The sequence below is a fragment of the Anas platyrhynchos genome, chromosome 1 (genome assembly GCF_047663525.1).
Source record: "Anas platyrhynchos isolate ZD024472 breed Pekin duck chromosome 1, IASCAAS_PekinDuck_T2T, whole genome shotgun sequence".
Taxonomy (NCBI): domain Eukaryota; kingdom Metazoa; phylum Chordata; class Aves; order Anseriformes; family Anatidae; genus Anas; species Anas platyrhynchos.
Genome location: NC_092587.1, coordinates 84,264,261 through 84,292,185, shown reverse-complemented (window position 1 = coordinate 84,292,185; position 27,925 = coordinate 84,264,261). Strand labels below are relative to the sequence as shown.

Genomic DNA, 27,925 nt, shown 5'->3' with positions numbered 1-27,925 from the left:
TTGGCTGTTCTAGATGCTGGTTATGGATATCACTTCCTTTCACTTTAGACTGTTTTTTCTCTCTTTCCTCTGCCTGCTGCTGATGCTGGTGTACTGGCATGTTCCAAAGACAACTTTTGCATGCGTGGCCTGTCTAACTTTTATCCAGATTTAACGAAACGGATCCGTACTTCCTATCAGAGTAAGTTCTATAAAGGTTAGGCAAATAGCTTTATGATGATGAGACTATGCCTGACTTAAACCCATGTGTTTGTGCTTAGTAATGTGTTTCTTAAACACATTCAGCATGCATGCAACTTATACTTTGTAATGTCAACCATGCTTAATTTTGACAATTTTCTTGTTATACAGATACTTCAGATCTGTTTTCTTCTTCCAAAAGAATCAATGAGAAAATCTCATGGACTAATGGGGCAGATTTGGCCTTAGAAATGAATTTTCAATAATGTCACATTCTTGATGACAATATTTTCCATTGGTTTTGTTTTCATTTCAGTGTACACTTACTTATATGAAGCATTTCTTGTTTTGTGATGGCACTGCCTGGTTGTAGTTATTAATTAATTCTTCCCTATTCTCAAAAGAGCAATGTGGTTTAAAGGTCTACCAATTGGGTTGCGTGCTGTGAAATTTTAAATTTTAATCTTGCTTTGGTACTTGAATATTTGGCTTTGGGGAACCATTCAGTGACTCTGATCTTTAATGGGGAATGTAAAGTAGGTATAAAAATACACACATCAAAGAGTTATGAAAATTAATGTTTTTAATATTTTTAATTTTTGAATTACAGTGATATGCAATTTAAATATTAGCATTCATCACTGCACAATGTGATGAACAAAGCTATAATTAATTTTGCAAAAATGACTGTTCAGCCAACGAGCTGTATGCATCTTAATTAACTGCAGTGCTTATATGTAATTAGGTCTCCAGGATGCCTCTTATTCATCTCTTTTTTTAAAGTAGCTTTCACAGAACAACTGGATAGGCAATTTTACATTGAATACTCAATGTAGGCAAAATAAAGAAAGGTGACAGTTGTTTTAGCATCTCACATCAGTACCGAGTCATATAGTTATTGAAATACATTTGTACATTCACACATGAAATTCTATTTTGTCTCTCTAGACTGATTATTTAAGAACTGATTTCTATGATTTTATTTCATAGTACTTCATAGAAGGTGGCCTGTTTAGTTAAAAGACCAGGCCGGTTAGAAATCTAGCAGCCCATAAAGAGGACCAGTGTATGTTTTAAACATTATTGGTCAAGTCTTTCTAATTTCAAGTCCGTAAGAGAGAACCCAAGGAAGAAACTGCAATCAAAGGTTTGGGGGTTTCTTCAAAAGCTAGAATGAATAAATACTAAGACCAAAATAGACCAGCATGTTTATCCAAAATGACAAGCACAGACCACAGGTTTTCAGAGCTGAGAATTTGTAAAGTAGTTTATATCTTCAACCCCAAAATATTTCTGGATACATTATAACTGAAGGTTCCGAGTTTGGCTCTTGTGCACTATCACTGACAACTTCATCTCTTTCCTTAAAAACTGTTTTGTTGCTTTTGCCTTTTGATACTGAAGTATCAAATGAGTATGTACATGTATACAGAATATGTACTGTGTGATCTGAAAGATGCACCAGACACTATGACAAAGAACAGGGCAAGAATGTGTCAGAGCGTAAAATATCTCAGCTAGTGAGCAATATTTATACAGCATCTCCAGCTGCTAAGTCATTCTCAAGTTGTACTTTGTTACAGGTCTAATGTGAGATAGGAGATTTAAGAGAGGTTTTGAGGATGCATTTAGGATTTTGATTACAAGCTTATTCTTGTAAGGGACAATGATGGGAAAATAAAAATAAATTATTTTTGGAAATTGTATGCTTGAAGCTGATATCCAGACAAAAGCAGGAACAGTCATATGATAGATAACAAGCATTAGGTCTAAAGTATTGAGGATTATATGAATAAAAATGGGAAGTTAATGGGAAGACATAGCAGGGTTTTATTCAATTAAAGTAATGAACCAAGAAGATAATTTCATAAGAGTCAGTTTGAAAGAAACAGACTTGGATTCATTGAAGCCAAAGAAACATTATTAATGAGCAAGATATTTCTATCAATCATTTTGGAGATGATTTGCAGCAAGGAACTGTCTAGTTTGTATCCAGCCTGAATCTAAGAGTTAGTGTGATGTTCCAAAGGTGAAACTAGTACTATCGATTAAAGTATTGGTACTGTTTATGATGTTGAAGTAGTGAAAACAAAAAAGACTTCATGGGATAAAAAATAGTTTATACTGGTGATAAGTTCATGTCTGGACGTTTATGAGTAAATTTTAGAAACACAGGTATGCTACTCTAACTTGGATGGAAGGAATCATAGAAGAGAAGTTTTTATGAATCATTCGGGTAAGAAAGATACTGCTCATACTGGGCCAGAGAGATGAAGAAAGGGTAGATGTTTCAGTTTGGGAACTGAACAGAGTGAGTAAAAGAACTGCAACTAAAGAGGGAGAGTGAAAGAAAGCGTCAAACAGGGAAAAGAAGCAGTATCTTGGAGACGAGGTTTGCCAAAGGAAAGGCGTGTTCAGCAATGTCAAGGACACGTGATATATGAAGCAGAAAAAAAAATGTTATGAAATTTAGCCAATAAATCTGTAGAAAGCTTGATATAAAAAAGCTTAATATATACATGTGTAAAGCAGGCTCAAAAGGGCTTAGAGCATCAAGGCAGCATGTTTGCCAGCTTGGGAAGCAGAAGTGGGAAGGGGGAGGGAAGAAGGGATGAAATTAAAAGGAGCAATGTAATCAGCTCTAGGCATATTATAATATATATATAGGCATATTATATGAGAGGGACGGGAAACATGATTGTCCTATCAGGAGAAGTAGTCTGAGGAAAATGCAAGGCTAAGAGAAGAAGTAAGTAGACAGCTGGAGAAAGTTTTTGAAGGTTGAGGGCTTTTCTATTTGCTGCATTTGCTGGCAGCCATCTTCATTTGTAGCAAGACTGTGCCAAACCAAATAAAATCTCTTTGCAGTAGTGCTAAACTGGGATGGGGGTAAAGATGCGCTGTCTTTTTTTCTTTATCCACTTGAAATCAAGTTGTACATGTTATTACCTAGCAGTAGATAACATATTCCAATACTAAAACAAATACACATGCTGCATCTACAAAGATTGTATTTGCAGCAGAACATAAAAATACCAACTTGCAAAGCCAGCTTGATGTCCTGCTAGAAATTCATACCATCTGTTGGTAAAACAAGAAAATAGTGTTTTGAAGCATCCAAAAAAGGCAACAACTTAAAGGATGTTTATTCTCCACTGGAGAATAATGTTCAGAACCAAAACTTTTCACTGAGAACCCTTTATTCCTCCTTCAGGCCTTCACTTTGAGAGGATGTGAGTAAAAGTAACCTTGCTCTGAAATGAAGACACGAATACTGTGTAATGAGTCATTAATTTTTAGTAATTAACACTAAATCACTCCTAACAATGCAGTTGAAGCTAATCTAGGTTGAGTTTTAAGTCACCAGCTACATTCTAAACTAGCTGCCATTTCCAAAAAATGCGTCCTTTATAAATATAAAGGAAAAATAGACAAAGTAGAGACATTAATGCATTTTTCACCTCTGTCTTCAACACCAGTGATGGGCTCTTGAACCCCAGCTGCCCTCAATTGGAGGACTGTGGCTGTGGGAATGATAAACTCCCAGTTAATCTTGCAATTGTGCAGGATTTGCTGCTTCACCTGGCTACATATAAGTCCATGGTGCCTGAGGGGATTTTTCCCAGAGTATTCAGAGAGATGGTTAATGTTATCACAGGACCTCTCTCAATTATTTTTCAACAGTCTTGGGAATCCAGAGAGGTCCCAGTTGACTGGAAGCTGGCAAACGTGGTCCCAATTTTCAAGAAAGGCAAGAAAATCCTGATAATTGCAGTCCTGTCAGTCTTACTTCAGTGCCTTGTAAAATCATGGAGAAGATTATTCTGGGAGTTATTGAAAAACACCTAAAGGACAATGCAGTCATTGGTGAGAGCCAACATGGGTTCACACAGGGAATGTCATGTCTAACAAACTTAATTTTCTTTTACAACAAGTACAGCCAGCTAGTTGACCAAAGGAAGCTAGTTGATGTAATCTCTGAATTTCAGCAAAGCTTTTAATACTGTCTCTCCAGTATCCTGGACAAAACGACCAGAATACAGTTAGATAAAAGCATAACAAGATGGGTGAACAGTTGGCGGATGGGTCAGGCCCAGAGAGTTCTTGTAAATGGGGTTACATCAGGCTGGTGGCCAGTTACTAGTGGGGATCCCCAGGGCTCCATCGTAGGTCCAGTAGTCTTCAATATTTTCATAAACTATATGGGTGATGGACTTGAAGGTTTTTTGACCAAGTTTGTGGACAATACCAAATTGTGTGGAGCTGTTGAGGGTGGTCCTTGCAGAGAGATCTGGACAAATTAGAGGGCTGGGCAATCACCAGCAATTTCAAGTTCAACAAGTGCAAGTGCCAGGTTCTGCACCTGGGAAAGGGGCAACCCTGGCTGTACATACAGACTGGGGGATGAGAGGCTGGAGAGTAGCCCTGCAGAAAGAGAGCTGAGGGTTTTGATGGACACCAAGCTGAACATGAGCTAGCAGGGTGCCTTGGTGGCCAGGAGGGCCAACCATGTCCTGGGGTGCATCATGAACAACATTGCTAGTTGGTCGTGGGAAGTGATTGTCCCCCTCTACTCTGCATTTGTGTGGCCTCACCTTGATTACTATGTTCAGGTTTGGGTGCCACAGTGTAAGAAAGATATAAAACTCTTAGAGAGTGTCCAAAGGAGGGCAACAAAAGTGGTAAAGGGTCTGGAGAGGAAGACGTATGAGGAGCAGCTGAGGTCATTTGGATTGTTTAGCCTGGAGAAGAGGAGACTGAGGGGAGGCCTCATAAAGGTCTACAACTTTGTCAGGAGGGGAAGTGGAGAGGCAGGCACTGATCACTCCTCTCTGGTGACGAGCATTAAGACCCAAGGGAACAACTTGAAGCTGTGAAAGGAGAGGTTCAGGCCGGATATCAGGAAAAGGGTTTTCACCAAGAAGGTGTTTAGGCACTGGAACAAGCTCCCAAGGCAGTGGTCATGGCACCAAGCCTGATGGAGTTCAAGAAGTATTTGGACAGTGCTCTCATACACATGATCTGGTTTTCATTTATTTATTTATTTTGGGTGGTCCTTGGGGGATCCAGGAGTTGGACTCAATGATCCTTGTGGGTCCCTTCCAACTTCTATGATTCTATAGTACGGTAGTTCAGTGTAAAGACTGATTAAGATAACATTGAGTTTACTTATTGGCTCATGAATAGTAGAATTTTCTTATAATTTATTAATGTTTAATTAAAGATATGGCTATGGATTTTTAAGTAAATTATGTCTGAATTGTGAAATTATAGAGTTCAAAATTTTTTAATTAAAATTATTTTAAATTGAGTTCATAAAAGCTTTTTCATACTAGACAGTGCACTTTTAATCCCTTACTAATATTTCTGGTTCTTTATTAAAAAGGAGATGGCAACCAGTAAACTTTGAAAAGTGTCTGTGTGATGCCATTAAAATTGATTTATGCTTCATAAGGTATATTTAGATATTGCATAAGTTTCATGTTTATAATTTCTTCAAAAATCAACTTCATTATAATGTCAACAGGTACATCTTCTCACAGATGGTTCTTTAAATTCCCAATCTCAATTATTTGCCTTTAGTTTTGCTGGCATGTTCTTCTTGATCTACCTGGACTCAAATTTTGCTAGTTATTTTTGCTAAAATTAGCTAAAATATCTTGGGACACAGATTGGGCCTACAGAACTTCAAAGCAAGAAGTGAACTTGTGTTTTTTTTTTTTTTTTAATGCAACAGCAAGTAGCTGTTGTAGCCTCTCAAAGATTCAAGGGAAACTGAGCTGTGTGGAAATGCTTGCTGGTGAGGAATTATTAAAAAGATTTAACATGGTTTCCTTATAAAGGAAATGACAGTAGAAAATAAGCACTGGTACATAGAAGAGCTTGCGTACTTCCTTTCTTATCTCAAAGGGAGACAAATGACAACATTTAATGGAATCAAAGGTAACAAATTAAAAATTGACAAACGTGTTTATTCCTTTCAGTGAATGATTTGATTGTGCAAGTCATTGTCAGATAATACCTTTGGGATTGTTAATTTAGTGAGATTAAAAGAAACTTTGAATAATGAGTAGAACTCAATGTGTCTAAGCAAGAAAGCGTTATGGCAGAGCAAAATCTGCAAGCGTCAGTTCTTAAGCAAATCCAAGTGTCCAAGAGAGACTAAGACAGCATGCTTGTGGAGGGCATGTAAATCCCCACACTAAGCATAAGTGATATTATTGCACTTTTTTTGTTTGTTTGTTTTAAGCATATGCTGGTGGACATTATTAGAGATTATAGTGTCCTGACAACTAGTCTAGATCTGTAGAGAAGTTTGCATTCACCAGTCTAAAATGCCATAATATGAGATGCCTCTTTACTGTAGTAAGCTGTTGAACTGTTGCCAAGCATAAAGAGCTTATGATATTCTCACAGTAGTTGCTATTTGTTTTTCAGAACAGTGGTGTATTTGGCACATTTCCTACATAAATCAGTGGCACCATAATGTGGCTTGAGCCATAATACTGTCTCTTTGAACTCACAAAAAAAGGAATTTTATTTAGAATTAAATATGATCTAGGATTTGGCATTGTAACTGTAACCAATAGTAACTCAGTGTAGTTTTGAAGGATTTGTTAATGATAACATCATAGCCATAGTCTTAAGTTTTTAAAACTCCAACATTGCACTTAGAAAAGAATCAGATTTTAATATTTAATTTTATTTATATGAGGCCTCTCATATATTAATGAACCAAACTTGCACTATACCTTGCAGAAACTTCTGCTGCAAAAATCAAATGCCCCAAATCTGCAGGTACGTACAGAGACCACAAAGTGAGGTGTAAGATTTGCACTAAGAAAGATATACATAGAGAGGCTCCCTGAATGCTTGCAGTTCCTGAATTCTGTTGTAATTCCAAAAGTAACTAGATTCAACTGATTACAATATAAAATTCTGCCACAGATTCTAAATTGAATCAAAAATGATTCAATTAAATTTTTTTTGAAATACGTTTTTGGGGGTTTTGACATTATTGAGGTCTCTTCCAACCTAGAAATTCTGTGATTAACATCTGGATTGTAATTTTCTTTCATTTAAGAGTCAGGAGCAAATATGGTATTACTACTTGACAGGCCAAACTGATGCAGTGTTCTTAATGGTTTTCTAGCAGTGGCATAGCTTAACTAGTGGTGGCAGCTTTTTATTCTGCTTATCAGACTCTGGATATTCCAAATTTCTCAGAGCAGTTCAAAATTACACTGTAACAAGAATACCTGTATCTCCATTGAGATCCCATTGTTTTTAATACAAAAAGATCTTCTGTGGTACCAGACTTCAATGACTGAATGGTACCAGAGTTTTCTTTTATTTTTTTAAAACAAGTGTCTAGATGGATTTTAGAGGTGAAGTCCCTGAAGTTTAATGTCCAGAAGCCATGCAAAATTAAAAACATATCATGTGGCGGGACTGGTGCCAGATTAAAGCATACTGAAAGGTCCAGATAGGACGTTTGACTTCCAGGATACATCAACATCAGCAGTGTGCGTAAACACACTGCTAGTACTACAGTGATGTGCATCTGAATGTGGGCTAATGCTCACTAGACTCTATGACCTGAGTGCTGTGAGTGTAGCTGCTAGCAGATGGATGTCTGGTGCTCGGCTGTCTGCCAGTCTGAAGCAGCCTATGGCATGAAGTGTCAGATCTCCTTGTCACAAGTGATACAGGGCACGATGGGTTACATATGAAGAGTGTGTTTGAATAGGTATGGCCATGCCCAGCTCACCCACTCAACAGTTAGCCCATGGTAAAGGGTAGCACAAGACATGCCCAGAAGGCATGTTCAAACTCATGTATGCAATCTGTGCTAAAAATGGGTCTTAGCTTGATCACAGACACGAGCCCAAGCTTAAGCAGTATAAACTCAGCTTACATTACTTTCTGCTTGCTGCTGTTCTCCATGGTAGACTGCTGAGCATGAGTTCCTCACAAATCTTTATAAACAATGTGTAAGGTACCTTGTCAAAAAACTGCTTCGTATATTCAGGCAGCATTACGATCGCCTATGTGCTCTTTAAAATGAGCTATCTTGTGTGAATTCGTACTAAAGATCCTGATATTGTAGTGGTGATACTCTTGTATTCACTTTCTTCTTTCACCAGTACTATGTTTTTTTTCATCCTTCCCCACCCTGTTTTATGGTTTCCATCGTGCATTCCACAGCACGTGAAAGGATAGAGATGATTCCATGTCAGTTGGACAGGGAAGACTGAGTTTGATTTACATTGCAGACATTTAAATTTTAAACCATATTTACTTGTTTTGGGCCATTAGGTAAAGTGACTCTTTATAGCCTGAGGCATTTGGGAAAACAAATTTGAGCTAACATGAGGTGTGATTTTTTTTTTTTTTTTTTAAAGCAGACCTAAATTTCTGTAGTGACAGCCTGAGAACTGCAGTTATTCTGAAATAGATATTTCCCTCACATTTCACACCATTCCGTTCTCCAAATTGACTTTAGAGTGTAGAATATCATCAGCCGAGAAAGTTGAAGCATTCCCTGTTAGATTGTAACTTAACTTTTTAACTCCATTTTTTCAGGCCTGACTGAACTCAGTGACAGTCCAGTTTCCCTGGAGCTAGAGCGTTGCAAGTCTCCCACTTCAGGTAAAGGTGATGGCTTCTCTTCCTGCAGTCTGTATAAGCCACTCATGTCATACATCACTGTGTTTCATTAATCCCTAAGAAGTGAAGTGTATAGTCACAGTTCTGAAGAGAAGAATTTACTGGAAAAGTGCTTATTATATAGCACAATGAAACTCAAAGTCTGTTCATTTAAAGAAAAGTTATTTGTATGTGGTGCAACTTGAGGTGAAGAGTATGTAAACACTGGAATAGTCGACATTGCGCAGGTATATCCCATGTCTCAAATGGACTCAGCATTTTTGTTAGAGACTTGTTTCTGTTTTCCTAAAGGGCTTTGTCTTTTTTTTTTTTAATGGACTTCCTATAATTTATATATATATATATATATACATATATATTGTCCATATATGCACATAGATAAGTTATTTGAAAAGTAGCAATATGGAGCTGATAAATTTTAACTATTAGAGCCTGCCAGCGCCTAAGTGGTGTAATTTACAATAGAAACATAACCTCAAATAAAAATACAAGTTTATCAACTGTTTTAACCCTGCAGTGAGATCCCAGCCATTCAAAAATTTATAAATGTTTCCCATCTTACCCGTAGTCCTTCAGAATATGGAGTTCAGCACATTCCTAGAGACTTTTTCTGCAAGTGCCTAGTCTGCATTGATCTCTTTAATGTGAGTTCACTGTCTTAAACTTCATTGCTTAGAGCCGTTTTAGGTAGTTGACTTCTAGGTGTGATAGGAAATAAGCAGGGGTAGCTGTGATGCAATCATTTTGTTTGTGGTATGCATATCACACTTCTTTACCTTGTAGTTTGGTAAGTATTGGTTAGATGTTTTTCCTTAGTTATGGTAACAAATTCCCACAAATATGCCATTCAAATCCTTTTTTATCACATATTTTACTTTAACAGGACACTTTCACTTTGAATGTAGCCCAGTAATTAATAGCTGACAAAAATCTGAAAGTAGTGTTTCCATGACACATCAAGAACTAAAACAAAAATAGTTGTTCTGAAATAAAGACATATTCCCTTGTTGTAGTTTAAACCCAAACGTTGTAGACATGGAAATATTGAAGTTCTATAATAATATTGGTATAACACTAGGAGCTCAAACTCTTGAGCTTGGCTTCAGAAACTTGCCATAAGGGATTTAAAAAAAAAAAAAAAAAGATAGACCAGTATAATTAGACCATTTATCACCCAGATCACTGCGATTCAGCTTTTTGATCTTCTCTCCAAAGACATGCCAAAAACTCTTTTTACTGAAAACTAAGAGATCACTGACTTGGTAAACATATGTGCATATGCTTAGTTTTAAAATTATGAGGGAACCTTATAGCATCTTACATTTTCTGCAGTTAAAATTGATGTTTTCGTTCTGCTATTGATCCAAAATACCTAATTTAGATACATTTCAGTTAATTTGTTCTGCAATTTCTTCTGCTTTTCTGTTTCTGAGAACATTCAGTGGGGAAACTGACAAATTTATGAATGTTTCCTATTTTAGCTTATCATGTTGTTTTCCAAGCCTTGAGTCTTTAAAATGTGAAATCAGGTGCAATTTGTAGGCAGTAAATGTTACAAAATTAACCGCTGTTTAAAATAGAAATTACTTTTACTGTGACTGATATTTATTTTTTAAATGAATGTGAAACTAAAAAAAAAAATTCTTGCTCTGGCATACCTACTATAAAACTAGTCAAAACTCAAAATAAACACCTGGAGTAGCTGACCTCAAAAGTGTGACCTCCAAGAACCTGTGAGTGAAATTACCTTATGCTTATCAGCACAGCCTCACAGCCACATCACTCTTTGCACTGATTAACATTTCTACCTCATATAATAAATCCATACAGTTACGGATTCACTTGACAGGGTCTTTTTACCTCTACTCTTGCCTTTGATCTCTTTAAAGATCATGGCACACAAGCTCCATAATGGAATTGTGCTGCACTCTGCAGAGTCCCACGATGTCTGTGTTTGTAAGATCAGCCACCATGCATGTTTATAAAAGATAGGCCAAGGCTTTATCCTTGATATTTAGAAGAAACAGAAGGAACAGTTGTGTGCTGAGTCAAATGATTCAAGTTGCTGCCCAATGAGGTTCTCGCCAGCTGACAGAGTTCCAATAACAAAAGGAATGCTTTGAGTAGTTTCATTTCTCTACAGTTACTATGAGGCTTTGTAAGTCCTCATAGTATAGATGGTAACCCAATGCTGGAGTTAATTACTATATAATGTATTACAAAACAGTACCCATTCCAGTAATATTTAGCTTTATTTTTATCATCCAATTAAGGAAATATTATTCATGGGCTTCTAGGAATATAGGTTTTCTGTGCCTTGTTTCTTTAACCATTTATATGCAGGTTCATATTGAAGCATGTAGTTGAAAACACACTGAGTAGTAGTAAATGTATCTCTGACAGGCCATTTCACTTCATTGTGTAAGATGCAATGGATTATTTAGACTTCTTTCAAAGACTAGAAGGAAATAATTTCATCAGTCCATGTACAGGAGAGTGACCTCTAAACTGTGTTTTAAAATGGAAGTTCTTTTGTGTTTATTCTTAAGAAATCACCTTCATGTTGGCAGCTCATATCCCAAATACATTTAAGACTATAGGTCTTAGAGAAAGCAGCGTAAAGACTTCCACAATTGATTTCCATGAGCTTTGGAATGGGTGCCTAATGGCAGGTATACTAGTTCTTATGACTTGTAAGTGCTACAGTCTTGATTTATTCCACTGGTTACATGAGCTGGGTTTCGGCCCATGCCATGTCAACCTCTCATTTTCCTAAATGAAATGTTTTTATATAGTTCAGTTTCAAGAAGATTTTGAAGTTTCTAACAGTAACTCTTTTCTACCACTCGGATAACTGCGAAGTAGCTGAAGAGATTTGACTCGGTTTGAGAATTACTTTCTTGTCTTCTGCAAGGATATGTATGTTTCAGAACTTTGTGTGTGTGAAAACAATGTAATTTATTTTGCAACTTGATTATTGATGACACCGCCAGCATAACGATTTCTACTTATTTACGTTAAATTAAAAAGAATGCTTATTAGTCAGAAAGCAAATTAAACATTAAAGAGATCCTAGAACACAAGATGCATTTTATCACTTTTCCAATATGTGAAGACGTTTCAGATCAGATAAATTAATGCTTGCTTAAGATCTTGAGAAAGGATGTGTTTGTCAGGAATTAGCAAGGAACAGGGAGCATTATGAGCTGGTGGAGGATAAGAAATTGAGAGCTGGGGCTGGGCCGTGGTGTGGGGCTCAAGGGGAGCAGCAGGGCAACCCGCCCTGAAGCCTGGGGGTTTGAGGGGGCCTGAGCTCACTGTTGGGGAGTGGCAGGGGTCAGCAGCTCCCTATGGGCCACAGAGATAGGAGCTAAATGAGGGAGCAGGGCAGCTCTGGGAAGGGTGAGCAGGGCCAAATACAGCCCGGGATTGCCAGGAAGGTCCAGGTGAAGATGTCAGTCCATGAGTCAGGGTCCAAATCAGCAGGATAGTGGCCAGATACGGGTATGGCTGATGTGGTAGGAGCTGTAGCTCAGCAAGAGTTAGGCTCAGCCAGAAAGCAGCTCCCTGGAAAAGCACAGCACTGTCTGAGGGTGCTTCACCTGAGCCCACCAAAGGAAAGGGGCAGTCCCAAGTTGGCTCTTAGCCCCAGAAGCCAAACATCCATGATCTGTGTATGTTATCTGAGTGGGTATCTAAATAGTGGGTATCTCTTAAATCCGTGTTTTAGCAGTGAAGGACAGGGACAGATATTCCAAAGCATTTTGGAGCCAAAAGCTGAGTAACAGAAAGGAGCTCTATAAAATCACCTTCATTTTGAATAATCTTTTCTCTGACTACACTCATGCTGGGGGAGACACACCACCAAATGTCATAGCTTCAAGAGCATGCTTGTTCGGGTTGGTTGTGCCTTGGTGTTTTCATTGAAAGACTGATAGGAACCATATGGCTACAAGGTGGGATGTATTCTGGCCAGGGTGCTGGGTCCTCAGTTTAGCTAGCTGCCAGATCTTACCTATTAACTCTGTGCCTCTTTCTCATCCTGTTTTTAGATATTTTTAAACAGCCAAACTTAGGCTTTTGAGCAGGGACTTTCCTGACATGTGTCTTACCTTGCACTGTGGTACTACAATTTTTGCTGGCTGCCTCCGGTATGAATGCAACGAAGTAAAGGTAACAAAGAGCTCTGCTAGCCTCTTGAGCTAGCAAAAGGCTGGCTTCTCTACTTCGTTCGTAAATTAGAAGAGTTTTCAAAAGCTCATTCTCAGCAAGCTGCATGGTCATAATGGTCATACTATTCATGATCCTCCTTTATTTTGAATGTAGAGATGATAAAATATACATACTTTAGGAATTAAAAATTGGATGCATATTAATATCTCCATTCTGATCAATTTATTATTAAAACATTAGTTTTATTCCCCCCCCCCAAAAAAAAAGAAAAAAGATAAAAGATAAAAGATAAAAGATAAAAGGCAGTATTATGCACAGGGTTTTTTTGTTTGGTTTGGTTTTTGTTTGTTTGTTTGTTTGTTTTCTTCAGTAAAGCACAAAAACAATCAACTCCATCTTTTGTCTTTACTCTCAGAGGTCTGGTTTGCTGACAGTGGTCCACAGTGTGTCTTAGCACAGTCATGTCCTACACCAAAAGATTCCATATTTGTTGGTGGAAATGGTGGTAGGAGTAACTTCTGGATTCCCCAACTACACTTACTTCATTTCCAAATTCTGTGTGTCTCCTTTCTACTTTTGCCCCCTACTCACCATGTTCTCTACTATATAGGACCAGCAAGCCCATGCCTCTGTTTTTCCTATTTTTTCCCAATATTGGGATGCCTGCAATGTCCTTGTACCCATAGTCCAACTCGTCAGATCTTTACTCCCTTTCTTTCCCAGCTTCAGTCCCTTGAGCATCCTGAGCCTGTTAGACTGCAGCATTCAGTATGGTATGCCTATTTTATCTGCAAGCAGCTGCAGAAGCTCTCAGATTTAGCCTTTTTAGGTCCTTTGAGGGAATCAGAGGGAGCTTTCTTTGCACCTCGTGCATGAGCCTGTGCACAAATAATTGGGAACTGTATCTGCAGTCTTCCAGTCCATACATATACCACAGTTTGGGAATAGCTGTGGCATATAAAACAGACTCTGTTATACAGGAATAGCTGTAATATTGAAATGGAAGGGCTTAAACTACCTTTTTATAAAGCTCAAAGCTTCTGATTATAGCACTAATAAGGCTCCCTTAGTGTTAAATGCAGCTAGGCTTTATACCTCTGAAATATCCCAGTGTAGATTCTAGTCTGTTAGTAAAGTGTCCTACAACCTTGCATTGGTGTTAGTAATCCTTTTTTCAGAGGTGTGGTTGAGCCAGAGCTTGTCCTTTCCTTAAAGCAAAAGGGGATCACATCGTAAGTGCTGCTTCTTTCTCTATTAGCAAAACACCGAGTTTGTGGAGCAGTAACCTCTGTTCTCAGTCTGAAAGTGTATGACAGCTCTCCAGATAAATAGAATATTTTCAAAGCTTTGTGGTTGGCCTTTGTGTGAGTGCCTAAAATGGAGGCACAGGCTAAGACTTGGTATTGAAATTATTTTCCAAGATTTTAATGTTGGTTTGATCTGAAGAGATCTCACCTTATTCTAAAACATCTGTTCAAAGTAACGGCTAGAAATGTGTTACTGGGGGGGTTGTGCTGCTTCTAATGATACCAAAAGGCTGCTCAAGAGCCTGAAGGGTTCCCATACTCTTCTCCAAGGGCTCAAAAACAACAGCAAAGAAAAAAAAAAAGAGAGAGAGAAACATTAGCATAGGTGCTAGCTGATATTTTCCTGTGCCACATTGCAGGTTTTATAGTGATGACATTGCAACAGAGATTCTTTCAGGGGCTCTGTGACTTGAAGTGGTAAGTGGCTGTTGTAGGCATCCTTCTGACCTAAAACCTTATTAAATAGGAATTACAAAGGACTCGTTCCTTATGTTCATATGTCCCAGTGTTCCTGCCACTGTCATACTTACAATGTGGGACTTTTTTTTTTAATTATTTTTCAGAATTATAGTAATTAGCTGACAGATACTTCATTGATTACTACTAACAACAGACAGTATAAATAAGGGGCAAAAGCTAGAAAACAATGTGAAAAAAATGATTGAAGACAAAACAAAAGAACCATATTGGAAATTAAGTCTTCTGAATTAATAAAAGATTTCTTAAGACATTCTTTTAACAAGTTTAATACCATTTTGACTGATACAAGACATGCTTCATTTTAGTTCTTTGGTGTTCATTGTTTAAAAATGTGCTCATGTGTAAGGAAATGAAAACATTTTTGAACAGAAATTAAATCATAGTTTTGTTGTGTATTTGGAACACAACAGATAATTAAATCTTCAGCAAATTGAGTGCAATATTTTGACGTCTAGATAAAACTGCATTGTATCCTGAAGCTGCTGTATTTTGTTTCTGTGCAATGTCTTTTCTGTAATATGTACAGTAATGTGGTTTGTCTCCATTACCTATACAATATGCCTTCTTTTTTGAATGATATCTTGAGTATGATGTCATTAGATAACTTCATTGCAACCTCTTAATAAATTGGTTTCCAGGTGTTTAATATTTGTGATATGCTGCATAACCAGCATTTGCAATATTTGCCTAAATCTTATTTGTTTTTAATCATTCCTGTCATCACAAGGTAAGATATTGCAGCATACAGCCAAAGCTATGTAGAACACTATTCATTTCTTGAGAGCTGGAGTAATGTTTTTTCCAGTGCTTTTTTGTTTAGTTACATTTATTTTTCTGAATGGGTTACATGAAAAAAATTAAACCATAATTCTGCTGATAAAAAAAAATGCTACAAACTTTCAGCATGGTATTAACCAGAAGATGGCATGTTGTTTTCCCTCACTCCTTTTTCTTTATTAATTATTAACAACTGCCTTTCTCCTTTTTCTGTTTTTTCAGTTAAAGGATCAAGAAAGTTAAGTCTGCCAACAGATCTTAAGACTGATCTTGGTACGGTAGGCGAAAGCCAACAGTTTTAAACTTCCTTACATTCATTGGCAAAACATTTTACCAACTGATCCATGAGTTAACACAATAACCTTGGAGGCTTTGTCTGAAAAGGCTTTCTAAAAACCACCTATTAACCCATACAGTTCTGTTGGCAGCTCTCAGCATTTTGCTTGTTTAATATTCATTTATTTTATGTAGACACATTTTGCTAATCATTACACACTGTGTGTGTAATATTTTGTTATGAAGTGGTTCCAGAACTTTTGACACACTTGAAGCATTATAACTGGTTGTCAGTTATGTTGTTCACTGCCTTTAACACCCAATGCATGCGCTAGTCTATTTCTTTATTTAACATACAAATTCCGTGCCATGGCAGTAATAAGATAGTTGAATGTGTATATTTTATGGTGTTTTTGAGCTCTGCAGATGTCAGATCAAAAATCACTCATTTCTGTCTCAGACTTAGCTAACTGTTAAGTATGCTGTCATAACCTTTTTCTCAATCCTTCTTTAATTTTTCAGTGGAAAAGCATAGTAAGTGAAAGCAGAAGGTTCACCTCAGAAAACCTAAAATGAAATTAATATCTTTCATAACCCAAAAATGTTTGGGGCAGATCATGCCCTTTTAAATATTCACATAAACATAATCACTCCTGGCATTTGGGGCGGAGTGTATGGTTAACAAAAAGATTTTTATAATTATTTTTAAATATTCTGAGTATCAAGGAGTCCTTTTTGATTTTGATCTCATGGGAAGTTTCTCATGTAAGATGACTGAAAAAGCTGTGTAGCCATGCCACATCGCTTTGAATGTCTTTTTAGAGATAGATATTAAAGATGGATCACATTCTTACATAATGCAGTTGAACTTAATTTCTGTCACTAGGAACCTTGTGCATGTATAAACCAATGTAACACTGTTCCCCAAGGCAAAAGTCAGGGTAATAAACATGTCTTCTACATTATAAATTACAGAAGAACTTAGAAAACTGCTAATAGCTCCTGATAATGGTTAAGTAAATAAATGCTGCAAGATCATTGGGAAATCCGGTCCGGTCCAGATTATGCAGATTTCAGTGTACAGAGTAAATTAGTTGAAATAATTTACTCCATCATTAACAGTGATGTTTGACATACTAGGAATGTAGGAATACACCCCAAAAAATGGAGCGGAAAATTATAATACCAATTCTGTAGAGAGGTAAAAGGAGCGATGGAGGCAGCTGTAGACCTGTAAAATGATTTTTATCACTAAATAAACGGGCAGCTATTAAGAGTGAAGGTGAATATGTAGAGAACTAGAATAGCCATAGAGAAGGATCTAAGGCTAAACTACGTTCCATAGGTTGGACTTTGCTTTCTTAGTATTATTTTAAAAAGATCATTTTGAAGGACACATAGCATGAAATACATGTATATTATGTTAGCACATCTGAAAGATCTGAAGCATTACCCAAGAAAAAGATAAATTTAATGTGTAAAAGACTGGAATTAGAGGTATTTAGCAAAACAAGAAAGAAATTTACATAATTAGAAGCAGTGAGGGCTTTAATATATAACATGAGAATGAATAATAAGATTTTATTCTGGTCAACATCTTGAGATACAACTTTCAAGTTACAAGTCAGAGGAAAAAAATGCCTTACCCACGGATTTCCAGCAGTCATGCTGGGAGCTGGACAATGTTGTAAGCATTGCCTAGAATATACTGAAAAACTGAAGGCAGTTTTATGTTTAAAAAAAAAAAAATTAAAAAGGCACAAGGATTGGGAAGCAGGACAGCAATGTACAAAGAAAAACTGTAAATTCAACCTATGAGTATAAGAAGCACGAAGATCCATCCTAAGTATGACAGATGTAGGGAATTCTGAAGATGAATAGAATTGTTATGGTTAAATTGGACAGCAGCTGAGTACTACACAGGCATTCACTCTCTTCCATGACCTCTGAAGTGGGATGGGGGAGAGAATCAAAAAAGGTAAAAGCACAAGAACTCATCGGTTGAGATAAGGACATAAGAATAAGAAAAAAAAAAAAAAGTGATGCATAACACAGTTGCTCACCACCAGCCGACCAATGCCCATCTCATCCCCAAGCAGTGCCAGCCCCGACAGTTTTACTATTGAGCATGATGCCACCTGGTACAGGATGTCCCTTTGGCCATTTGGGGACAGCTGTCCTGGTTCTGTGCCCTCCCGGCTCCTTGTGCATCCCCAGTCCCCTCACTGGCAGGGCAGCAGGAGAAGCTGCAAAGTCCTTGACTCAGTGCAAGGACTGCTCTGCAACAACTAGAACATTGGTGTGTTATCAGCTTTATTCTCATCCTAAATCTAAAATATGGCACCATACCAGCCAGTAGGAAGAAAATTAACTCTATCCCAGCTGAAACCAGGACAGGAATGTATAATCATATCCTTGATTTCAACAGCCCTGTTTCTACCATTCCTCCAATTACCCATTCTCATTATTTTTGAATAATGTAGAACAAGTTCAAAATAACCTAAAAACAAGCAGAAGAAAGTTTGTTTCAACATCCTGCAGGAACTGGTAGAGCTCCTTTAATTTCAAAAATTTCTTACAGAATGGGAGGTATTACCAAATTTTCACTTAAGCATTTGTTTGTTGTTACTACTACAGTTATTGGGTACTCTGTATTCCTATGATCAGGAAGCCTGATAGATTGCTAAGGATGAAGCATGTGGAAGCAGCATTCAATGTATAAGCTGCCCATTACTCATGGCTAATCAACTGCAGAAAGCAGCTTTTTTTTTTTTTTTTTTTTTTTTAAAAAAAAAGGCGGGGGGGAGGGAAGGGCAGAATAACAAAAAAAAAAAAAAAAAAGAAACAAACAAAACAAAAAGCTTGTTTTACTTCTGCTTCATGACTCTCTTAGAAGGGCAGAAGATTCCTGTTAATTATTCTGGTCATTAAAACTGTGCTGAATTGTAGATAGCTTATTTTGCAACTGGCTGGAAAGCCTTTTTTTAATGTAAGGAGCTAAATTTAAATGAGAGTTCCTGGAAAAGGTGATAAATAATGTCTGCATTTCATTTGCATCTGTTCCAAAATGTCCTGGCTACACTGGTAGAGCTTATTAGGGATTATTTATCCACTGCTGCCTGTTGCCTGAGATTGTACCTATAGTCTTAATATTCAGGGGATAACAATGCTGTCTGGCCCATGCTTGTATTACAGGTACTGCAGTCACCGCTTTCAAATGGTAAGATGTTGCACATCCATCCTGTTGGCTCTGGCTCACAGGTTTTTCTGATACATTGCCTGCTTTCAGCACCAACTGCAGCTAATTGGGAAATATATTATCATTTGGCAGCTTACAGTTCTGCTCCCTTGTTAGGATGTGGTTCGTGTAATGTCCTTGCTTTCACTTGGTTTTGAATTAAAATAGTAGAGGTCAAATCTATTTCATGTGGAGGTGCTACCGCTGCTCGCACTAGCTTAGAGGGTTGTTTTCTAGTATTTAAAGGAATAATATGACTTGAGGGTGTCTAGTTAAACCTTGTCAGGATTTTCATGATTTAAAGGTATGCTGGGACTCTGCATTGACTTTTGTATGACTGGTAACTTAGCTGACCTCAATATCTTTTTATTTTGAGGTAGTGACTATTATCTATCATAGCTGAGGAACTTGTCGTATCTGTGGATACCATACCTCCATACAGAAACGTGGGAACATGTCATATATGGAGAGACATTATAACTTCTTGATAGTTTTAGCTACTGCAAATCTGTAACCCAAATGGTGATTTGGATTGTCTAGAAGGAAGAAGTAATGTTGTTGCGTATACCGTACAGTTTCTCTATTAGTCTTCAGATGCAGCTCAGAATGGCAGTGTCTTTATTTTGAAACCTAATGCTGTTTCCCAAAAGTTTTTTGAAAAGATAATCTATGTTTCCATGAACTGTTGCAGTGAAATGAATTATCAGGATAACCCTAATCAAAGTGGGGAGTCTAGGCTAAATATATACATGTACAATTGCTTTCATATGAAACTTTTGCTTCACCAGCCACTTTAAGCATAGGCTCGTATTTTTCTCTTATGCTCATTTCCTTAAAACCTTTTAAAGTTCCCAGGTGATCATAGGGAGCTAGACACAAGCACCAACTAAAAATCAACAGACTCAGTGACCATCAATTTTTATTTAATTCCTCTGAACAGATGGTTTCACTGCATGAATTTATGCTATCACCTAGCCTTTAGTAGACAAAGAACAAAAGAAAATGCAAATAGAGACAGACATTTTTCTTTCCCCTAAGATGCGATCTTCAAAAGATTAATATAATTTCCCATGCTTTCTGCAGATATTTATAAGCAGTGAATGAATTCTTAACCTAGCTCAAAGATAATGTCTACCATTTTATACAGAAGTGAGAAACTAGACAAAGTACCAAATAAGCTCAAATTTTACAAGATTTGAGAAATGTTTTCTGATGCAAAGGTCCAAAAGCTTTGATTCTGAAAGTTGTCTCCATAAAACACAATTGTAAGAGTCAGACAAAGAAGCTTTGGTTATAACTCTGTATTCTGTTTTATACTGTGTATGTTCCACCAGGCTTGTGAAATCTGTTTGATTTTTCTTTCCTCAAAGATTTATGCATATAGTAAAGTAACTGTAGTATGAAAATATGCATCATTTGATGCCTTTGTACTTCATTAAAAGGCAAGTGTCACTTTCTGGATGCTCCTAAGCCTATGAAACAGAAGCTAGATGCCGTAAAGAATACCTCATTTTTATTTTAAAGATTGGCAATAGGTTTAGAGCAATTCCTGCTTTACCCTTTCAAAGTAGTTTACAGCAGACATTATTAGATTCATAATAGACATTGCTTTCTAGTCACTACTTCTCTCAAACTGCCTCAGTTGCCCCGGGACAAACATCATGCATTCATCTGGCAAAATTTTGAAGCTTTTAATCTGCTTTTGCATACTGCCTGGTTGATTTTAAGTGGAGCATTCTCTACTAGTTTTTCTGGCTCTTGATTTGGAGGGTTTTTTTCCAGGGCCAAAGAACATTTGTGAAAATTCAAAATTATCATAATTTTGACTTGCTTTCCTCCTTGGTCTGACATATTTAGAAAAAGCAATCCAGACATCTAGCTTTAACACTACTTTGCTTGAATTACTTGACAGTGTACATTGAAAATGATAGGTATTTTATATGCAGAGGAACTTATGGACTGTCCGGTGTAGATCTCCTCCTAGAAGGGCAAAGTAATTTCTGTTCAATTTTGGGTCTGAAAATACCGCTGAATTGAGGAGTCATCTGAAATCTGCTTGTAGTTAGAATTATAGCGTAATTAAGGGATTTCTAGAAGTTGTCTAGGCTATAGCCCTGATCAAAGCAGGCTTGGCACTGTCCTGACCTAGCTGGTCCAGCTGAGACTTGAATGCCTCCAAGAGCAGAGATTCTGCAACCCATTCTAGTTTTTGACTGCCTACACAGGAGAGAAAAAAAAAAAAAATCTCCTAATATCTAACCAGTATTTCCCCTGTTCCAACTTGAGTCCTTTGCTGTTACTTGATCACTGTGCACATCTGAGAAGAGTCTGGCTTCATCTTCTCTGTGTACTCAGATCAGGTAGTTACAGACAGCAATAAGGTTGCAACTGAGCCTTCTCTTCTTAAGGCTGGGGGAAAAAAGTAGTTCTCAGCTTCTTCTCTTACACTGTGTGTACTAATTTCCTTATCAGGTTGGTAGACCTCTGCTGAACTCACTGCTTTATATCAATATCTTACTCGTAGTGGGGAGACCAAAACTGTGTACAGTAGTTGAGATGCAGTCTGACAAATGCCAAAAAGAGGGGAAGAATTAATCCCTCAAGCTCCTGGCTATGCTCTCATTGATACATTCAAGGATGTGGTTTGCCTTTTTTGCTGCAAGTTTGATCTTTGTTAAGATGAAAAACATTGTGGCTTGGACTAATGTCTTCTACTTTTACAGGAATGTTTTTAAACATTTGGCTTCCCTGCAATTTCACATTATTGGTTTGGGATTTTAAAAGAAGTCTTTCATCTGTCAAAGGTTAAGTGTGTGACAGCAGTAGTTTCTTCCTAAATTAAGTGAGAGAAAATTTATGGTAAAGCATTTTTTAAAGATGACCTGTATTAACTGATATATTAGTAGTCTGCCAGTCCAAGTAACCAGAAGGAAAAAAAAGGAACGAGAGCTGATAAGCAGGTTAACTCTGTTGACTGTCACAGCATAATTGGCATCTGTTGTGGGTGTATTTCAAATGCAGAAAGGTGCTGTGTTCTGACTTCTAATGCTCCCAGATTTAAAAAATAAAAATAAATAAAATTTATGATGTATATTGGAGATTTAACAAGCAAGTAATTTAGAGGTAAGGTAAGTACTTAAAATTACCAAAATGAGACTCTAACTGTATAATTGGTATAGTTAAATGTAGTCATGAATGAAAAGTAGCAACATCTGTTTGTTAGCTGAAGCCACCAAATAAGCAGTTAAGGTCGTCGTGCTTTTAAGAGTTGATAATAACAACATGATACTCAACTGGTAGGCTAACAACATAATAGATACTCACTGTTCCGAAGTTCTCTGGTTTTACTTGAAGAAGAGTTCCTTACTGAGGACTCTCAAAGGTAAGTCATTTTCCTCTGTTTTCAAGAAATGCAAACGTATGTACATTATTCTTGCATTCTGTGGTCTCTGTACACTTTTCAGGATGTGATACTCTCAGCAGCCTTTTCAGGCCAGCAATCAAAACCTGGGGCTACACATAGGCTTACCAAACCTGCCTGCACCCAAAGGTTCTCTGCAGTAATCTGATGTGGGATTAGGCTCTCACAAACACCGTCATCTGTAGGCAGAGACTTAATCATGAGACAAATGGTCCTATCACCTTGATGGGACTTAGAACAACGTCCATAGTCTTAACAACTGTGTACAAGCAGAAGAATATTTAAAAACTAGAACTTTAAATCAGAAGTTATCTAGCATACAATCTGCTTTTGCAGCACTAAAATAAAAACGAGCAATTGTTACTAATTTATTATTTACAATAAACTGCTATCTGTCAAAAATCTACAGTGCATAAGGTTAACAAGATTGATTTTTTGTTTTTGTTTTGTTTGGTTTTGTTTTTTAGAATTGTTTGCTGCAAAAAGAATTTTATGCAAACTTGTTTATATTTGAAATGGTTTATATGACAAGGTCTGTGTCTCTTTCTATTGAGCACTTGCAGGCAAATTATTTATATACAAACATCTATGGAGTGGACCAATTATACTGGCATACAATCAAGAATGCTTTGGACAAAAATCAAAATTTTGCACCCCAAATAACTAGGAATAGCAGATACATAGCTTGCTAATAACGTGGCAAAACGAAATGCTACCTGCTTCATTTCTTTTCAGAGCTAATGATGTAGAAATTATTTATAACTTAGTGCGAGATGGCAAAACAAGACATAGGTCAACAACAACAAAAAAATAAATCTGAGGAGTAAATAACCCTGTTGTCATTTCAGTATTTCAAGGTAAAAATTATGTCTGAAGAGATCTGTAATGTTTCTTAATGTGGGTAAGCAGAATTGAGGTTGTTGATGTTCTGCCTTTTGTTTACTGTTGTTTCAGTAATTAGATAAAGAAGCTAGCTCTAAAGAGGCATTACAAGTAAGTGAAGCAGTGCTAGCTCAATTATTTCAGCTATTTTTACCTCTAGTTAACAAGAAAGATTTTGTTAATACCTGGAGAAAAAGACAAAACCTTGAAAATCATTATGACATAGCTTTTCAGGAGAATCTGGTTAGAATAGACTACAACTACATTTTTTGTAATTATCTTACACTTTGTTAATTCATATTGGATGGAAAGGTAAGTTTTGTTTAGAAAGTCTCCAGCTGATATATTCCATGCCTTATTTTTGTCCTGTTCAAGCTGAAAAAATGCTTCCAGTTCAACCTCTTTGAAAAGGATTAATTTTCAAAAACTGGGAATTAAAAACAGATATTTTTTTTCAACTTGAAAACACAATTGCGATGTTCCTAATAGGGGATATGTGGGACTGGTTGTTACCTGAGGTAGTCACTCGGTCATCCACCTTACTTGCGTGTTTCAGTGTTGTCCTCTATGCAGTGCTGTATGTATAATGTTTCACGATTGTTTCAGAACAAATTCAAGTTTTCTGTCTGTGTTTTCCTGTTCATTGCACAAAGCGTAGCAACAATTTCTGTTAAGTTATTGTTGAGGTACACTGAGTCCTGTCTAGTTTCTGAGACAGTCAGTCCAGCAGTGTGATGTTACATGATCACTAGAAATTCAGCAGAAGAATCTGAGGAATAGAGTTAGCTCCAAGCAGTCTGGAATTTGAGAAACTTGAGGAACTCTTCACTTCATTCTCAGGGAACAAAGATGAATTTATTTTTAGATTTGAACTGCCAGGTTATTGAGATAAAGTTAATGTAGAGGTAATGTAACAAACAGTAATATATTCTTAGCATTCCTCATTTAGATATCGTTTATTTTGTATTTTGGTTTCATTGTTTGTAACTTGGCAAAAACGTTGGTTGTGGAAGGGGCTCTATCAATGACAACATACTTAAAATACTGTGAAGTGGTTCAAAATGTGTTATTCTCTGAAAATAAAACCTGTTCACATTTCTTTCAGAAAAATGGTGATACCTGGGATCAAGTGCATTATAGGAGCCTGTTACCATAAGGGGGATACTATTCCATTACACAAGGCAGTATATTGTAAAGGCAGTGTGTTATATTCTTGAGTGTGGACCTAAATGTACTATCAATATAGTAATAGTACAATTCATCCTTACTCTTCCAACTGGAAAGGCACAATGGTAAATACATGTATTTGTTGGCAGAACATCTGCACAGAACATCTTCTGCCAGGTCTCACACCTCCTCTCTTTACTGGCTGACAGAACTGCACCAAGAGGAAATTGTGATCCTGACTTTGGAAGGGATTTACTTTTAAGAACAATCTGTTAAAACTTTAAGGTGTGCTCCGTGTTCTCACACCACTTGTATACAACTTTTGCTTGTGTGCAACCTTGAGACTGTCCTTCAGACTATTTGTACAGTTATGTGAGGTCTCTTTTTTCTTGACCTAAATGTGTATCTCTTTGCTGTGTAAAGAAAAAAGCTGTTAGTCACACATAATCATTACCTAATCTCTCATTTATTGATAACACACAAAAATCCCCAAATAGAAACAGACTTTTCCTCCTTTTAACAGCATAGAGTGTAGTCCTTAACACTTACTGAAGAAATTCTCAGGGACTTTCTCATTTTTCATGTTTTTTTTTCTGCTCCGTATTAAAGCAGCTTTCTCTGTTCCTCTTGCCTGCTCTTTTGTTGATTACTTTCTTCCAGTTGAGGAAGTCGGAACCTCCCTCAGATCATTAGTAAGAACTGATTTTCAGCTAGTTTTTCCGTGTTAATTTATCCCTTTGTTAGAACTGAAAAACAATTATCTTTCTTACCATTTCTTTAGGTTTGTCATTTCCAGTGTAACAACTTCCTCGACAGCAACTGCAAATTCATGTTTCTCCTTTATGACTGATATTTTCAGTACATTTGGTTTTCACAGAGATTCAGCTTTTCTCTGGTCCCTTTTGCTTTTTGCAAAGGTTGCCAAGTAGTTTAAAGCAGTTGTGTGACAAGGCAGGTGGTGTCTCATATATTTGTTATTGTGTATAAACTAAAATTAGCATGTCCATGTATATATAATATGCTTCAGGTCTGTGTAATACTCAGAAGAATCAGATTAAATTTGAGGCTATCCAGCAGGCTTGCTCTGTCATATTGCACATTGCATCTCTCATAAGGTATCTCTCAGTAGTTCCATCAAGTTCACAGTAACTCATGTCTTGTAGTATGGGGTAATTTTCTATAATTACTTCCATTACTTGCGTGAGCCTTACATGTTTAAATTAACGAGCAGAATAGCTGTTCCTGAGCCCTGGCTATTTAGTTTACTATCCATAAACAGGAGAAAAGGGTGCTGCCCAGGTAGAGTGGAGTGGCTGTCACACAGTGTGATGACTGCTTCAAGGAGAAGCTGTGCTGAGACAGCATGCCCAGATGCAGTGTATTAGTAAATCCAGGACTTGCTCCTGGGATCCAGGACCAGTAGGGAGTATAACACAAATTCCCTTGACCCCATGGGGAATACTCAGATTCAGTTAAATCTGAGCTAGGATCGTGCGGTGCCAGTGGCAATGACATTTGCGGGAAGGGAGAGGAGGAGATGACAAATGCAGTTGTGGAAAGGGGTAGAAAAGAGAGAAGGGCTTTTTGTTCAGGGTTTTTTTTCTAGGCAACTTATTCTATCCCTTCTCCAAAATAAGAGAGATTTAGGAGCTGTTGCACTGTTGCATCAAAAGCACTGCTTTTTAAGTACAGTTAATATCTCCATTATCAACTGGTGCTCAATACCAACTAATATTCTGATGTGAGAAAAGCCCATGACCCAATGACAAAAGCAGTGAGCCAGCAAACAAAAAAGTTTCAGTGTTGTTCTTCCTTACATGTTCTTCACAAAGTCTTTACAAGCTTTCTCTATCTGTTCTTTGGGGTGACTGGAAGACGTCTCTTATGGCAAAGGAGGATCAGGTGATTCAGGTCTCAAAAGGCTAGAATATCATTGCAGTCATTTTGGTAAAGGGTGGTAGCACGAGCATCCTCTTAATTTCCCTTACAAAGTACACTGTAGGAAATTACTATTGTTTTTTCCTCTCACTTTTCTTGTACACTGTTTTTTTCATACTATGCAGTAAGGAACCTTTTCTTAAATAGTACATAACTATTCTTCAGAAATGTTTCATATCATTGAGCTTATACCATAAAAATATGCACGTAGGTTCCTTTGTAAATGCATACTGGATTTATCTGCTTGATTCTTAACCTCTCAGCAAAAAATGTTGTAGTCCTACTTCCCAGAATTATATTATTTTTTTCAATGTCTTTTTTTTGTTGTTGTTGTTGTTTTTTAATTAAGGTTTGCAGAGCTGTATTGCTCCTTGATGTATAGTTGAAAAATAATATCTAATCAGAATAACAGAGCTGTGTTAAAGTATAGAAGAGTGTGTCACTGATCACTAAACTCCCCCTTTCACTCATTGTTCTAGCATTCACTAACGTTTCACCGACTTCAGTACTTGAAGGATGTCCCTGCAGCTGATTTGTTCTTTATACGGGAACTGGCTTTGCTTATTCAGAAAGACAACTAAAGGGATTTAGGTGCCCAGAAGCTGTTGATTATTTGTTTAATTTTGGCCTGTGAAAGTAAACTGAGACAAGCAAACGTACTAAAAGAAACAGCAGAATTTCTCTTAAAATATAGCACAGTGAATAGGGGTTGAGATGAATTGTGTCCATTCTGCACAATGTTCAGGAAAAGGGACTCATAAATACTGTTGATGTTTCTATAGAATATGATTCTTTTTTACTCTGTTATGTTCCTCACCACTTCCTAGGATCCCCCTGGAGATAATTAGATATCATGCTGAAACTCCTTCACACAAACTGAATTTTGAAGAAAGGAAGCAGCTGGATGAGGATGTATCTTTTGCTGAGGTTGAACAGTCAGCCTGTGCCCTTGAACAAAGCCCCGATCTCAAAGGACATTCTGCTGAAATATATGAATAGTTCCAGTATATTTTGGAAAATTTCCTAAATATAACTTGAATGAATCATCCACATCAGTTTGATATCTGCTGTTAGCTCAGTTAATAGCTATGTATTAAGAAACATGATGGGAATCATTAACGTTGTGTCTCCTACAGAGCCGTTTCATTATAGATACTCAGCCTTAGTATAGACACTAATTGCTTTCTAAAATATAATTCTGAACAATTCTTTCCTGTTTTGTTCATCGAGACAGAACTGCTTTCACAAGTAAAGGATATGATTTGCACGTTAGAAGACTACGTATAATAGCACACTATATGCTGTATTCAGTATAGAATCTGTTTTATCACCTGAACGTAGAAATAGCTTTTCATTGTGTACAGTGGTGCTATCATGGCATGGTAAAAAAGAAACTAATTTTTCTTGGTGTATTAA

At 37.1% G+C, this 27,925-nt stretch overlaps 1 protein-coding gene across 10 annotated transcripts in view; it reads left to right on the top strand.

The window, feature by feature from the left end:
- Nucleotides 1-27,925, top strand: part of STXBP5L (syntaxin binding protein 5L) — a 198,971-nt gene that overhangs the window by 144,544 nt on the left and 26,502 nt on the right. For 3 of the 10 annotated variants that reach the window (XM_072043769.1, XM_072043791.1, XM_027449675.3), the window contains exons 19-20: nt 110-181; nt 8,767-8,832. In XM_072043769.1, the coding sequence (XP_071899870.1) occupies nt 110-181; nt 8,767-8,832 (138 nt within the window). Of the gene's footprint in view, nt 1-109; nt 182-8,766; nt 8,833-15,809; nt 15,861-27,925 lie in introns of all 10 variants that reach the window. The other 7 variants (XM_072043786.1, XM_072043792.1, XM_072043787.1 and 4 more) reach the window with 4 other exon arrangements.